The sequence below is a fragment of the Orbicella faveolata genome, unplaced genomic scaffold, assembly GCF_042242905.1.
Source record: "Orbicella faveolata isolate gen_17 unplaced genomic scaffold, um_ofav_v1 contig_34, whole genome shotgun sequence".
NCBI lineage: Eukaryota > Metazoa > Cnidaria > Anthozoa > Scleractinia > Merulinidae > Orbicella > Orbicella faveolata.
In genome coordinates, this window is record NW_028301563.1 from 9131804 (window position 1) to 9148636 (window position 16833).

The following is a 16833-nucleotide window of genomic DNA, read 5'->3' on the forward strand; positions in this document are numbered from 1 at the left end:
GTTATCGTCCCCTGTAACAAGTTTCCTGGAGTCGTTTGCCCACGTATCGATGATTAAACTTGCATCAGAGATCATGTAAAGCTGCTCTTTTTGGCCAATCGCAACATTTTATTTTAGACTTTCAATTACAAATATAATAAGTTCATCTTATTATAGGGCTAGCTCCGTGAGCGAGCAAGATGAATCAAATCCTGCGCTGTGATTGGCTACCCGAGCCTGCAAGATGGAGCTGTCTTGCCCGCTCGGGACTACCGCCGTGTCCCGCAAGAAAAATTTCTCCGAAAGCCATATAATAAATCCTTTATTGAGCAAGCATGTTCGGCCAAGATGGCTCGATATTGGCCTCGTCCTTTTTTTGCGTGTTTATGGACCTCGACTCCGTCTCGGTCCATAAACACGCAAAAAACACACTTGGCCAATAGCCAGCCATCTTGACCTCACGCTTGGTCAATAATCCAGATATATATTTGCGTAGGTCCTAGAAATACTTAGCACTTCTCAAAGTAATTTCTGGAATTTCTATAGAACATCGGTCTTATATATATAACTTGCATAGGACATCACGCATCGCTACTTTTTGGCTAATCACAGCATGTTATTTCAGATTTTTAACAACAAGTAAAATAAGTTCATCACATTTTAGCAAAGGTCCTGAAAATATTTAGTTCCCCTTAAAAAAAAAAAACAACAACAACAACAACAACAACAACTACAACATCTAGAAAACATCGGTCGGTTTTAAAATGGACCTATCGTGTATATTTAATTGAATGTATATGAAGACTTTTAGTTACAACCGCCTGATGCAATGTACAGTAGCACACGAAAGTACATGTAATCCTCAGTAGTTTTCCCTTGAATGGTCACAGCCTAGGAATTCATCCACAGCACAATAAACAGTACCACATGAATACTTCTCGCTTTCATTTGAATGGTAACACACTAAGATTTCATCCAAAGACTTAAAAGTAAAAACCACCTTATATAGCATAATAAACAGTACCACATGAAAGTACTTCTCGCTTTCATTTGAATGGTACCGCACTAAGGTTTCATCCAAAGACTTAAAAGTAGAAACCACCTTATATAGCATAATAAACAGTGCCACATGAAAGTACTACTCAGTCGGTCTCATTTGAATGGTAACGCACTAGGGTTTCATCCACAGACTTAAAGATTAGAACCACCTTGTATAGCATAATAAACCGTACCACATGAAAGTACTGCTCAATAGCTTTCAATTGAATGCCAGTAACACACTAGGGTTTCATCCAAAGACTTGAGAATTAGAACCACTTTGTGCAGCATAATAAACAGTACCACATGAAAGTACTACTCAGTCGGTCTCATTTGAATGGTAACGCACTAGGGTTTCATCCACAGACTTTAAAATTAGAACCTCCTTGTACAGCATAATAAACAGTACCACATGAAATTACTGCTCAATAGCGTTCATTTAAATGGTAACACACTAGGGTTTCATCCAAAGACTTAAAAGTTAGAACCACTTTGTGCAGCACAATAAACGGTACCACATGAAAGTACTGCTCAATAGTCTACACTTTAATGGTCACACACTAGGGATTCATCCACTCATTTAATACACTTAACCAATATAATCAATAGCACCACACGATACTATTACTAGCATCTTAACTTTCCGCTGCGTATAATTTTAGCATCCATTGCTTGCTCTTAAAAGACAGGGCACCCAGCACCTCCATTTGTATGGAAATTGAAACCCGAACAGTCCGTAAGTGTAAGGGTATCTAAAAGACAATAAACGTTCCGGGGAGTTGGGAATTGCGACATTGACTCCGCGGAAATTGATCCTCGCAGGTGGCATGACCCAGGATTCAGGAAACGTCTCCAAGGTATGATGGTATTTAAGAATGAAGTTGTCCCCTGACGAGGCTGGATAGAATTTGTGAAGCATTACCTCTGTTTTGCCGCTAGTTGTCCTATTTGCTGGTATCCACCTCACGAAATCAGCGGTCGCATTCCCAAAGATTGCCATGAAACCATTTGCTTTAATTCCTGATCTCGTCAACTCCGAATAGGCGTTTAAGCTCTGTGTTCTTAAAATAAATGATATATCTGCGTCGTGGTCGTGTGGCAGAATGTCTCCCGTGCGATAAGCACCAAGAAGGGTTCCTGAAACGAATTAATACAAACAAAAGTAATCTTAAGTCTTTGCTGTCACGTTGTTTCTTTTCGAACAATGCAGGCTAAACGAATCCGTTAATTAATGCATGCTTAGTCTCTCCACAGAACCTCTATTTAGCCAAGCAAATTTTTAAAGTAAAACCAAGGGATTAGCGTACCCCTCAATATTACATTAATGAATTGATTATTTGAATATTGAACACCGTTAAAAATGGTGAATTTTCTTTCTGACAGTACTCGGAGCTACTTGTAAATCACCGCAAATCTGCTTTTTGTTTGGAAAATCCACGGTTCTACATGTTAAGAGTTTCACCTCTGAATTGGTCGGAGAGAGGTTTCCGAGCTCATAAATTCGGCCGCGCTGGCTCATTGCCGCCATTTTGAGAGGAAATTGTATTCTCTAAGAAGAAATCGTTTTTTAATTCGAACAATAATTCTCGCCTTTTTTTAAAACGAATACGACTTACTCACTTATAACCGCAAAATTAGAGACCCGCGAAAAATGTTTTCGCGGCAATGAATCACGTATAATCCAATGCCTGCTATTTAGTTCTTTATTAATCAACGTTCACGTCACTTGTAAAGGGCTCATAGACTTTGCCCTGTACTCTGTATAGCTCTGCTTTATTTCGTCAAGTGTCCAAGTGAATATACGAAAGATCATAAATTTGAACTGCGGAGAAAGGTATGAAGATATGATTGATCATCGCAGTTTTATTTATCGTGAAATTAAAGCCTGAAAAATGTTCAGACTTGAACGGGATTCGAACCTATGACCTCTGCGGTACCGGCGCAGCGCTTTACCAACTGAGTTATCAAGCCAGCTGGGTAGTGAATTCGTAATATACCCGTAGGTGGTGAAGACTACAAGTGAATATATGAAAGAGATCATACATTTGAACATATATTTGACACTTGAACAAGTATCAATGCAATTAACTATCGACGAGGAAAACTATAATCATTTGTGCCAATTCTGAGACTAAGTATAAATGTTCATTATAAAATAAAGATCAGTATTCTGACAAATCTCGCGATATTTAGTTTATTTTCGCGTATTTTATAGACAAATTTAGGCCCCGCAAAATTACTCCCTCGAAAATAAGTAGCAATAAAGCATACACGTGTACGTGCGAACGTATCTTAAGGTCTTAAGGTTATATTACAGTATATCTTCAGGGGTGTCTCGCGTGCAAGCGATGTAACGCGTGCAGTTTAAGCGGTAGATACTCAAACCCCTATATCAAATTAAAGCTTATAGAGCTGGCTGTCAAACTTCACCAAGAATTTTGAAATAAAATGAATTTCCGAATTTTTCACGACCACTGAATGCGAGCGCCCGAATCACCTTTCGAAAGGTACAAGTCAAAGCGAATTTCGTTTTTCGCCAATTTATTTTTTTCCTCGGTTTCACCGCCCAAAGCGCTTAAAAAACGTGTCTGCGTTTTGGCATATTCAATTCCAGTAAAAAGTTACAGAACATTTCGAAATAGGATGAAAAAAATGTGGAGTGATCGTACAAAAATCGCTCTCGAAGAAAAGGTATTTCGAAATTAACAATTCCCAGACACGCCTTCGTAGTTTATGTGTTAAACTAGCTACTGTCCAAATTTGAGGGCAATTGAACAAATTCCCTTTGAGTTGTAACTCTTTAAAGTGTTTGCTTCAAGCGAAAAAAAATTTATTCGAGGAAACAGCGCTAAGAAAAATCTTCTGCTTCGCAAACAAACTCCGCCCACAAACGCCTTCAACTGGGCTCTCAGATAACTGAGCCAGTCAGTGCAGGAAAAGTTTACTACCGTTAACCTCCTGGTGAAATTTACGCGCGAATCTCCGAAAAGCTCTTGTGTTTCGCAATGCGCTCAAGGAACCGAAGGCGGAGAGATAATTTTTCTGTAGTTCGGTTTTTTTTTTGAAGCTGGTCTCGCTAAATGGGGAAGACTAAAAAGGATACGAACGCTAGAGTGGCTGAGCGAAGAAAGCAAACAAAAGAAAGCGCGGGGAGCAACTGTGTGTGGTCAACTGTGCATGAATAATATTTCAAATGGTCTCAATGAGTCCGGCGATTCGCCGATATCGAACTCATCAGAAGAGTCTCTGTTAGCATCCCTGTTATTGCTGTCAAGTTCCGAAATTTTTACAAAACCTTTTTTTACTCTTACCACGAATATTTTGCCCGCCTTATTCGATAGCTATAGCTTCATCCTCGTGGCGAACTTTCGCTTCTTCACTCATTGATGTATTTTCATTCGTTCTTCGCTGTTTTCGCTTTTTCGAACTGGTCCATGGTTTCAACGTGGTCTATGTTTACTTATAACTTAATAGAGTTACACCTAATACCAAAAATACTGGGTAGTCAGAACAACTATGCTGTTCAACTGAGTAGTCAATTCGTGACATTCATTCAGGTAATTCCCGCGAAAATCGTCTCGGTTGATTGCATACACACCATAGGGCTGTCAATCAAGAGGTAAACTTTTACTTCCGGTGAAAACGTAAAACCGCCATTTGTCCGCCAATATTATGCCTTTTTCAAATTTTTTTGTCACAAATTAGAGATTATTCTTCGACCGCTACTTTGACCCAAAAATCCAAATTTCAAGAAAATTTTCGACCCGAAGGTATACCGTAACCTTAATATCACAATTAATTCTATTCTAATTAGAAGCATAAACAGCAACTCACCATAGTCGAGCCAATACTGAACACCAAACTTGTCAAACACCCTCGAGATATTCTGCACCACAATCCTCAAATTTTGACGTTTTTCATCAGTTAAATAACACTCGTCATTATAGCCACCACTCGCAGATGGAAGAATAACCAGGTGGAGACTAACAAGAACTACGAGCAAGATGATTAACATGACTGTCAATCCTTTGTTTGTTAGGTTGCGTTGTCTTCGAGGTGCCAACTTACAGCAAAACATGCTCGGCTTGATTTGCTGGTCATCAGCCTTTGATATGATGAACTCAGAATGCTTCGCAACAGCTTTGACGAAATAACGCGGGGAACAATATTGTATTATTCAAAGCAAAACATGTTGAGACAGGCGTATTTTGTAGCTGGTGGTTTTGTCTCTCTCACTTGGATCCTGGCTTCGAATGCTCATCTGCATGCAGCGAATCCTGCATATAGAAATAAGGAGTCTAATCAGTAACCGGATGCATCATTAAAAAAAGAATTCATTCTTTAAGAGTAGTCTTTCTTTAGACACACAACATTCGCAGATATCACTGCTTCAAGGCTGCCCTACCGTCTCCATATTGATGAGATCTCTTGCAAGGAATTACTAAAACACTGTAAATGTGAAAAATTAGCGGTCGTGGTTCACGTTCTCCAGACAATGCAGAATTTGGTCATTCACGTTGTTGTTTTGCAGAGGAGGGCAAAGAAATGCACCAGGAATCATAACGCACGTGCACAGTCATTGTTATCTTCATTAAACCTTTTGTTTAGCGACTTTGCCGTTGCCGTTACCGTCGTGGTTTTCTCAATTAAGCTCCCTACTTGTAGTATAGAAGGAGTGACAGTCGTAGCTTTGACGATGATTTTCTCCAGCAGTGAGAGGGTATTCAGCGATTACTCAAGAACATAGTCGGTATTTGGACCGGATAGGTGAAGACTCTTCGAAAAACGACGAGGACTAATCGGGGAATCAATGATATAACTTTAAAATTTCTCTGGTATACACGGTAAACGTAATGTGGTTTTTCTGTAATGGTGATGCAGTGGTTTCGATTTCGATTCCGAGAATCGTGCGGTATGGTGGCCGACATCGGAATGGAGGACTGAAAAGAGAAAATCTCCCCGACATGTCGCGCTATGAATAAGCGAAACTTACTACGGTCTCCAATTATTATGATACTTAGATAACATGGAATGTAATGAAAACAATAAAGCTTTGTGATCTTGTGATACCAGAAGAAACGGAAACAAAACATGGGCAAGTCACGCAATCTTTTATCAAAGTGAGTCTGACACGAATGACCATGAAGCGATTGCTCCGAAGATTCGTCCACAGTTTTGAGAATCACTTGGCATTTCTGAAAGATCGTAAAATAATCTCAGGAGGTCCCATTGCTAAGTTGTTCCGTCGAAATTGTACAAAAATTTCGGGCTATGACTCCGACTATAAATTGTAGATGTCGAGAATAGGCTGGGCCGAGGACATGGCGATTTTAATTTAGTATGCTCATACTCAACCTCAGAAAATTCTGAATTAAATAGGAAACCAAAAACGAAATCGGTATCCCTTAGATTTTCCAAGCAATCATAGATTGTTTAAGAGCTTCAATATGGCATTCCGTGGAAAATGTGTCAAAATTTCAGACCGGCGGGCAGGCTATAAGCAACTCCATGCAAAAGCCGTACCCGATTGCCGGGTATATGATCGAAGAATTGCGTTAACCAAACAACTGACAGCTAGTGAAAGAAAGAAGACGTTTTACTCGAGCGAAACGCTTCAATAATACAAATGCATCAGCGTTGCGTAGGACTAGAGAAATGTACCTTAAGCTTGGGAATCATTTCCTAAAGTTCGCTCTCGAGTACAAGAACAGCAGTACAGCTTTAAAATTAATAGGGTACTTTTTGTACCCTCTATAAACTCAGTGTAATTCAATGTTACCTTTAAAAAGACCTCCCGGCCCGAGGAGCGTGTTTTGCCTTTCGAATCAAATTGAAAGCGCGATACCATAACCACATGATATTTTCCGCGTTGGGGTATCTTTGTGGTATGCTAATTTGATTCGTTGCCACATGGTATAAGCAGTCCGGAATATCCCGATATATTAGGACGGTTGTGTTGTCACGAAACTCACGTTTCAACCAATGCGAATGCGTGTTTTGGCTGGAGTGTTGTGTTTCACAACAAACCAAGAGATTCAAGATGGCGGACAAAGAGAGTCGCGAATACTTTCCAATGCCATGAATGCGGGCCCTCAGGAGGTGTATATTTATCTCGAATTGAGTTAAATACTGTCCAAATAATAAAATTAAAGGAAAGTTTGTGTTCGCGTTCCATGTCACAGGCAATTGTGCCCAGATAACGATTATCCTCGGACCGAAGGAAGCATTACGGAACGCAATGCGAGCTAAGTTTGACGAGCTGCAGTTATCATTCTTTGGAAAGAGACGGTACAATCGGTAAGCATCTTTACTCTGCATTTTTCTAAGCACAGAAATGATCGATATGAGAATTGAGGCTTTCCTCTTATCTAGGGATTATTGGGCCGAAATCGACAGCACGCGCGTGTTCTTATATGCCAGCAAAGATAAATTGTAAATGTCCAAAATGTTATACATTTTGGCTAAATCGAGGAAATGAAATCATAATTGAAGCAGAATTTTGAATAACGCATACGAGTGAGAAATTCTTGTTCTTTTATACAAAATAAACTAAGCTAGAAAAATAGTGTTTTCAGATGTATAGATAGTCAAAAATTCCGTTAACATATTCTTTGTAAATCTGAAATTTCTCCATTTTGGTATTTATCTCAAATATTTCTTGTATCTATTTGTTGCTGTGCTAAAAGATATCATGTCTGATTTCCACATTTAAATTATGAAAGTCCACATATAATTGTTGACTTTAACAAGTTATTTACCCAAAAATATCAAAATATAATTCCTGGACAGGTTGACAAGGGAGCATTGACAATCCATCCACATGTCCCAAGGTTTTATTATATATTTATTTAAACCGATACAAAACAAACTCAATCTTGAAAGTGAAATCCATTTTACTTTATTCACTCTTTAGGTACTCTCAACCTTGAATTTGCCCCTTGGCAGAATGCAGGACCTGAAACAAATCACAAGCGCTTAGAAGATTATTACATTGCTCACAGATGTCAATATTATTACAAATGTATTTTTCCTTTTAAAATATGATTTTATTTTGAATTTAGTTACCACATTAGTTCTCACTAACTAATTAAGAGAGTGCCCTCAAGTGGTCTGATGACTCATATGTTTTCTATTTTTTATTACATACTCTTAACCAAACTGATATGTTTCCTGTTCACAATCAATTAATGTTTTGCATTAGTTTCACAATTAGTAACTTTCAACACTCGACACTACATTCTAAGCTCTTGTACTTTTTCAGTCTTTGCTTTCATAATAGTTATTTTGCAAAAATAGTACTTTCTGGTACATTCAAGATTCATGGGGAGGTGAAAAGAATCATCATCTACTAAGAACAGCTGCAGTGTGTATAGGTTTTAAAAAAATGCCAAAAAAGAATACAATGCCCCCTACAAACCTTAACTTAAATGTTTGCATGGCCCTCAAACGTCTGGTAAATGAGCACAAACAATCTCCTCTACCCTTTGTGCCATTCCTTGGGATACCGATAGAATCATTTACAGGGAATCACTGCACTACCCCTGGCCTGTCTGTTTCTCTGCCACTTCTGTGCTGTAGGTGGTTTTCAACAGGCTGTTGGCTCTCCAGTGATACAACTGGGGTATACATTCGGTGAATCCACCAACACAGAGACCTCCCGCCCAAATTTGTTTAATTTCGTCCGCGTACTTAGCGACGTCTTCTTTCCTCTCTTTTCCATTTTTTCCCCACAAACTCGGTAAAGTGCCTCGAGAAGTCGAGTATGCTCTTCCATGTACTTAAGAGAGACAAATTGAAAACAACTGTCATAAAAATGAAGGAACAATGCATTACTCAAGCCTTATAACAACAGCGGTTCAAGTAGACTTGTAAGGTCTCAAATTCAAAGAGAGTTTACAAAATACTGGCGTTGTTTACAACCGTGGAATTTGGCCTGATGAAACTTTAACAACACTAGAACCAGTAAAAAAATATAAACAGCTCAATTAAAAATACGCAAATACTAGAAAATAACGCCTACTCTTAATAATTGACCACAAAATCGCGTGTACATCGTCGCTTGACACCAAAAAACCTGAATGATTAGAAGACAGTTCACGTTCTCTCACTACCAAAATGGCCGCTTATTCTCCTTCTCAACGTTTAGTCGCAAAAAAGTCCCATTTAATGCTGGCTAGAGTCTATGCGAGACTGGAAACAACATACTTTCTTTGTCCGCATGAAAGGTCCGCCATTTTCCCTGCTAACAATAGCTTCGTGACGTCATGGCTGTCCTAATATATCGGGATATTCCGGACTGATAAGCGCAGACTAGACGTACTGCCTCTGCATAAATTATGCTTATTAGACCTTTATTTAGTCCCTTGGTTGAAGCGTAACACAACACTGCCCCGTGTGTCACACATTTGTGCTATCATTAAAAATACGCAAACTAGCGTATTTCCGGCTGTTGCTTGTTTCCGCCCATAGATACCTTAAATAGACGCTGAGGTAATCTTACTTGCAGTTTTGAAACCTACATTGCCAGCTGACTTCAACAGGACAGTCATGGCGGTATTTACCCCGGCGGTATTTCTTAATTTCTCGATGCTTTCTCGATGCTCCTTCTGTGCGTATCTTCAAAGACTACACAGACTATAAACACGACCCATGGACCTGTCAGCGGGTTCGTAACAGTTCTAGGCTAAGGGTCAAACAAGACTGTCATCCGCTGCTTGGGAATCCCCTTCGCCAAAGCGGAACTTAACGTGGACAACGACTTGTGAGTCTGCGAGCCCGAGCCTGGAGCTGCGAGTCTCTTTTTGCGAGCCTCGAAAGATTCCCTCAAAAACAAAAACAAAAAACAAAAAACAAAAAAAACAAAAAAACAAAAACGGCCATAATGTCCTCATGTTTTATTCCTTTTTCCGAATTCCCTACATAATATAAGTGAAGAGAAGTAGGGCAATGAACCGGTTTGTCAAAAATGGAACGGCAAATTCGGTCGGACCGGTCCGACCGCAATATTTAGGTCGGAGGGAACCGAAACGGACCTTCCCATTTGACTTTCGACCGAAATGTCCGGAATCTTTGGCATAATGGAAAACACCCGCAGTCTTCATGTGTCGGTGCACTTAAACATAGCAAGTGAGCTAGGTGATGGAGAATTCCTTTTTTAAAAAGTTATTTCTATCAATTACGCAGATATTTTAGGACGGACATTTTTCCCATCTTGCTTTTGAATTACCAGACTTTGGTAGCTGCACGCGAGGGAAACTTTTGCTACTCTTTAATTAGTTTGCAAGGAGTTGTGATATTTTTCAGCGTAGTTAATTGTACTGACTTTCACTGAGCGAAGTTTCGCGTTATAGCGAAATGAAGGGTCAATGAAGTACATAAATGATTTATACTCCAGCGAGATTGTCGTGATTTAAGCAAACTTTAAACGAAACTGATGTGTAAATATGGTTAAAAACCAACTTCGGCTTTTTTTGTTTGTTTGTTTGTTTGTTTGTTTGTTTGTTTGCTTTTTTCTTGTTTTATGGCCGGGCGGATGGGTTTTATCCCCAAACTATTGAATTGCTCGAAATAAGCGATCGTCCTGTCGTTCGATTTTACCGGGGAACCATTAAAAAAAATCAAGAGCCTGGTTTCCCGAGAGACAAAGCAATGGACAACTGGCAAGCAAAAAACAAATATATGAATCTTTCATGGCGGTGCTTGATTAATGTTCTAGAGTATAATCTTGATTACCTAAAATTCGCCTCACTTGAACGTTTTCGTGTTTGACATTTGGGTAGTAGTTAATTTTACATAATCAACATTTTGATACAAAAATTTAAGAGGGAACTCAAAATTTCACTCGTAGATGAAAATATAAACTTGCCTGCAGAATCCGTTCGATGAAACATGATGAAATTATAATTATAAATTTAACACTGACAGAAAAATTACTTGCGCGGAATTTCACGCATGAAAGAACATCGAAAATTTCTGTTCCTTCTGCCGAGTGTAGCATTTACTGGGTAAAACGTTAACGTTAAATTAAAAATTCGCAAAAAAAAAAAAAAAAAAAAAAAACAGAAAAATCTAGAGTGGCTCGCAAAAATAGGCTCGCGGCTCGCGACTCGGGGCCCGGCTCGCAGGCTCGCACATTAGTCACGCTCCCTCAAGCATGTAATACTGAGCCCCTCCCAGGGGGGGGGGGTACATGGATGTAGCATACCTACCCTGCTTTCAGTTTAATCTCATCCGATCATTAATAAATCCCCTTATCACTAATTCCCATCTGATAAGTAAGTAGGTAAGCAAAAACTTTTAGCTAAATACGATGAGATTAAAAGTATTGAGCCCCTCCCAGGGGTTTTAGGGAACAAGGGAACTGGAGCATGTTTTTTCAGGGAACAGGGGATATGTTCAGTTTATTTTCAGAGAACAAGGGAACTCTTGAGTAGATATTTGGGAACAAGGGAACACCAATCTATTTTCAATAATATGTTGTTTTTTTTTAACTTTCCGAACCCCTAAAATATAAAATCTATTACGTACTTGCGTGTCAGGCGAGATTATTTCGAAATGATTATTATTACGAGCTTCGCAAGGCATCTTGGGAATGCTTGTTTCTTTCATGTGGCAAAATTCAAGATGGCGGAAACTGACACAGTTCGAGAAACTATCAAAGCTTGAATTCGATTACAGATTCAGCAGGGCAATCAAGGAACGGTTGATTGCCAAAAATTTGGAATGAAATCCCTATATATTTAAGAAAGCTTCCAAAAAATGTCTTTAAGAGGAAAATAAAACAAATACTTTTTGAAATTCTAGCTTCAGAAGACTGTTATATTGTTCTTACAGAAATCGTTCAAAAGTAAAGCTGAATTTATTTTCCTCCTAGTATGTATTCATTAATACTCAATAATTTCGCTTTAGTGTATCTGTAGTCTCTCGTCGTAACTGTTGTTAATTATTATTTGTAATATCGTTCGTTTATTAGTTGTCTTTAGTCATCGTTGTCAATTCTAGTCTCTTTAGTTCTCTTGGTACCTTCAGTTGTATTTAGTTGTACCTAGTTGTATAGTAATAACTCGTCCAAACATGACCCGCCTAGATTAGCTCAGCTATCCGCGGGCAATTTACAATCGTAATTTTAATTTGATAACAAATAAAATGTATGTATGTATGTATGTATGCTGAAGAAGCAATGTTTTACACCATTTGCTTACTTCACAGCTCCCAAGTCCTATTACCCACAGGTTTTCACCACCACGCATTACAAGGGTTTACCCAAGTTATGCCCTCCAAAGCCACACAAACTATCTGAGAAGCAAGTGAGTGATATGAGGAACTGGAGAGCAATGTATGGTCAGAGTGTTCCCCAGAAAACAGTGCGAAACATGACAACAAAGGACAATCCAGGAACTCTGTATGCAACTGACTCTCCGACTGTACAGCCCCTAGATTTCACAGTGCTGAGTAAAGCAGCAGCAGTCCCAGTGCCGCATAGGGAAACAACAGAGACTTTTTACAAACAAAGCCAGATTGTCTGTGTTAAAGCTGATTCCAGTGATACTCGTCAGCTGTTCATAATGGCCTGTCTGCAAGAGATTGTGAATGTTGGCATGAAGAGGGTGAAAGCCAAAGTGTTCATTCAAGATTCTTTCAATCCAGTGCTTTTCACGGAAGATGCAGAGAGATATGTCGATGTAAGCAACATTGTTTGTGCCCTAACCTGCTATAACTACCGTGAAGATATCCTGGAGCTTGAAGAAGGTGATCTTATCCTTCTCCTTGATGTGCTTCACCATACCAGTGAAGTCGTAACTGTCGCAGAGGCAGCTGAGACAGTTGAGATGACAGAAACTGCGGCCAATGAAGTACAGCATGAGCGGATCTCAAGGAGAAGAAAGAGGCGGTTCGAAAGCGATTTTTTCTACTATGAATAGAAAGATAAAACAAGTAAACAAATATGGGGAACAATGATAAACATTTTTGGGGATCAAGGGAACGGTGCAAAAATTTTTCGGGATCAAGGGAGCATGAGCTAAAAACATATTTGGGAACAAGGGGTTTTATTAATGGGGAACAAGGGATAAAATCCAAAAATATCAAGGGATCGTGGGGACAAATCAATAAATCAATAGATCAATAGATCAATAGATCAATAGATCAATAGATCAATAGATCAATAGATCAATAGATCAATAGATCAATAGATCAATAGATCAATAGATCAATAGATCAATAGATCAATAGATCAATAGATCAATAGATCAATAGATCAATAGATCAATAGATCAATAAATCAATAGATCAATAAAATACTGCAGTTTTGTTGTATCGGTTAGTTTCCAAAGCAACGCTTTAGCATGAAAAACTGTAGTAATAGCCCTTTGAAATATTTATTGAATGCCATGAATAGTTTGAAGAATTCTTGGATTGGTAGCACTGATGTAATAGATCTAAGGGTAAGACCATGAATTCGAAAGCGAGAGGGGAGGAGGTGACAGGCGTCTGGGAGGGGGGAGTGGAAAGGTTGGTAGAAACTGGATACATAAGCATCGTTATCATCCGATTTGATGATTGAAACGGCACAAAGGGGACTTAAAAAAGGAAAAGAGAAAACAAGTTAGAATGAAACACTTCGTACATGTGTCATGACTTCATTTATTGCAATACATGTAATATGTCGAAAAGGAGTGCCAGTGCTATATCTACAGAACAGACATAGCTCTACAAAAGTAACAGTTACGAAAAAAATAACTCATGCATTCCCCTGATTGAGATGCTGAAGGCACAAGCGTGAATAAACTCGGGTAGAGACCTTTATTGACACAATCATATACTTTAAAGTGGTATTAAATTGATTTTGGTAAAACCAAAACCAAACGAATTACTTTCTAATTAATTAGAGTTGTCAGCCATTCTCAACCCGTAACAAAATAAAAACCAAACCCAAAACCAAAGTAATTACCTTTCACTGCTCAATCGAAAATCGCTCTATTGTCACTATTGAGGTCATTCCCCAGTATTGCATTGCGCACCCTTACTGCGCATAATTTATGGCGTCATTAGCGCGCGTTCGTGTACGCGCACATTGAAAACATAGCGGATTTGCCTTGATATTGAGTTCTGTCAGTTGAAAAGTGGCTATAGCTCACTAACGAGCTCGGGCATCCCAATTTTTTTTCCAGTCATTTTAGTCAACTAATCATCAGCTTTGCGTGAGAAAAGACTGATCTGATTTCTATCGTTGAAAATTAAATAAATAAGGAAAATAGCAGCTGCACTGTATTAGTCTCTTCTATTTTGAAGTTTGATAGCCGTGGCGAACAATTTGGTTCCAATATTTTAACAAGGATTCAGCTGTCTGTCAAAATCAAACTTAAAAAGTTTATTTGCGTCCGACACAAGTATTGACTGTAGTTTGAGGCGTGTTTTCATGAGTCTGGGCTCACAAAGAGTTTACAATAACTTAGAATGCGTTCTTGTAATGAGCATTAAATAACGCTAAAATGGGACATTTTCAATGCCTCACTGCTCCTTAACGAGCATGGGCACCCCCATTTTTTATTGTATAATTTAAGTTCTCATATGATAAATATTCATTGGACAAAGGTTGAACAAAAATCTATGTGCAGTTTTATTTCAGGGGAATTACCTTAATAATAACTTTCGTTCATGCCTAAACTACTTCGTACGTTAACGAAGTGCTTACATATAAATTTGTTAATTTAGAAAGCATAAAATTGAGACGCCATCAGACTACGAGGGAGAAATATAAAAACGCAACCATCGCCGGTCATTTTAGAATTGTGTTTGAGGAAAACCCGGTCAGGGAAACCACGATTATCGTAACGTCGTCGTTTTCGAAAATCTCCGTTTCAAAATGTTTTGGCTTTTTTGAAACTAAGTAAATACAAAGATGGCTAATTGACGCCGATTGCTCTTGCCTGTAGATAACGACTTAGGTGTATTGACCACGTGATATGAAGTCCTCGTCCCATGCTCTCAAAGGAAACGTCCTCAGATGTAAGATATACCATGTAAGTTCCATCATCATTGCTTCGACATCCTTGAACTAGGTTACAAAGCTTTACCTTAAAAGAAGAGCATAGGTGAAGCTCCTTCGTATTAGCTACATACCAGTGAAGCCAGTACGTAGAGGAACCGGTAGAGGCTTTTTCTCCACCGCCCCCCCCCCCCCCCTGTTAAAAAAAGACGGCCCGTTCCTATTGAACAACTGTTTATTAATTGAATTTATTTGCCTTACAGGACATAGACTTGCATGAGAGACAATAACTGAGAAATGTGTTAATTGTAACAATTTCTTACCTAAGCAGGGACCAGTCACCTCACAAATGATGGGCATCAAAGCCTCTCTGGTTTGCTTTTGGTTAATAAACCTGCAATGTCTGGCAATTTTCTGTTTCATATCATATGTTTACTCAAGTGGTGGCTTGGCCTCCTTCACCAAAACAGTTGAAAAGTACTCCATGGCAGCATCTATACCCAATACACTCATTGACACCCACTCCCGTTCCCGTAGCGTGGCCGCAATATCCCTAATGGAGCAGGAAAAGTTGGACAAAGCCAAAGAAAGCCTTGCACAAACAGCTTTGACATTATCTCTTGGATATTGGAGGAGGAGTGGCTTTGCCCGTGTCGGAGAAAACAGTTGACTACGTCAAAAACAGAAAGAAATTTCGAAACGTCACAAAAGCTTTTGAAGTGTATACCGAGGTTTTGGAGCTTGAATTCAGGAAACCAAACATCGACCAAACCAACATTCAAAGAGCACAGGAAGCCTTGAAAAAAAAAAAAAAGCATTTAAAGCTGATATTAACAGATATCCTCTTTTGAGTAACGGGTTGGCAAAGTCTTTTCCAAAGCAAGTAAGTGGTTGCGAGAAACTTCCGTTCTCGAGGTGCTTGGGCCACTCACCGACACTTTGTCAATCGGTCTTAATATCTGGGGACTGGACATTAATATCAGAGATAATAATCCTGCAAGTATCGCTGCAGCCTCGTTGAGCATTGCTGCTGGAGTAATTGGCCTAACCACATTTATTGCCGCAATAGTCACACGAACGGCCGTACTTGGTCCAATCAGGATTATAGCGGGGGCCTTACTTGGTATCGCGGCAACATTGGTAGAGCTTCTTGCTTCTCTGGGCTACGGCAAGGAGGCAGTGAAAGCTTACAATGAGAGACTTGGGCAACTCAAGGACTTGAGGGATGCTTGCAAGGCTCGAACTGAGAGTGGATGGAGACCCTGGGAAAAATGGGATCACAGTACAGTGACGTCTATGTCAACAACCAGACTGCTTGTATTGCAGACTCAGGTTATAATCTGGAAATGAAAGACGTTGGCACAATATCCAAAGCGTCTTTTTATGAACGAGGATATCTGGGTACTCCATCTCCGGACAGACCAGAAATCCTAGCAGAACTAAGGGGTGATCAATCCTTGTGTGTGGGAGAAAATAACTTTATGCATAGTCCTAAAATGCCACAAGACCCACCTTTTACTGGTTTGGGTAAAACGACGGGGTGGGTCGGCTTTGATTTTTATGGTAAATCTAAAAAGGGCACTGAATATGATGGGGTTCATGTTTTTGTCGATATAGATTTTATTTCTGATCACGAGCTTAAAGGTGTTGAAATAGACACTACTAGGAATGCGTCACAAGTGGTACAGATTCAAGTGCACGCCAAAACGACGTCATCAGTATAGGTGACTATAGGGACTTGGCGAAAAGGGGGTTAGTGGAAGGAAGCAAATAAATTTTAGTCAAAACTGGTAGGGGACACGACGCTTTGAACATAACTGGTATTATGG

The 16833-nt window shown here is 39.3% G+C and overlaps 1 protein-coding gene and 2 long non-coding RNA genes across 3 annotated transcripts; 1 reads left to right on the plus strand and 2 right to left on the minus strand.

Annotated features, from left to right (window-relative positions):
- Positions 1-87: 87 nt before the first annotated feature.
- Positions 88-6896, minus strand: LOC149104642 (ribitol 5-phosphate transferase FKRP-like). Its single transcript, XM_089270968.1, has 3 exons — positions 6797-6896; positions 4852-5294; positions 88-2154 (listed from the first exon to the last, which is right to left on the minus strand). Exons 2-3 carry the CDS (start codon positions 5093-5095, stop codon positions 1676-1678), a joined length of 723 nt encoding a protein of 240 aa, XP_089127094.1. The 5' UTR covers positions 5096-5294; positions 6797-6896; the 3' UTR covers positions 88-1675.
- Positions 6897-7012: 116 nt separating this feature from the next.
- LOC149104643 (uncharacterized) lies at positions 7013-8179 on the plus strand. Its single transcript, XR_016201288.1, has 2 exons — positions 7013-7314; positions 7931-8179. It is a non-coding gene; the product is annotated as an uncharacterized LOC149104643 (long non-coding RNA).
- Positions 7893-8867, minus strand: LOC149104644 (uncharacterized). Its single transcript, XR_016201306.1, has 2 exons — positions 8435-8867; positions 7893-7972 (listed from the first exon to the last, which is right to left on the minus strand). It is a non-coding gene; the product is annotated as an uncharacterized LOC149104644 (long non-coding RNA).
- Positions 8868-16833: the final 7966 nt, after the last annotated feature.

Coding starts and splice junctions, on each gene's coding strand:
- LOC149104642 (XM_089270968.1), bottom strand. CDS start 5,095: ATGTTTTGCTGTAAGTTGGCACCTCGAAGACAACGCAACCTAACAAAC. Junction 2,155..4,851: donor TCAGTATTGGCTCGACTATG/GTGAGTTGCTGT, acceptor AATTCGTTTCAG/GAACCCTTCTTGGTGCTTAT.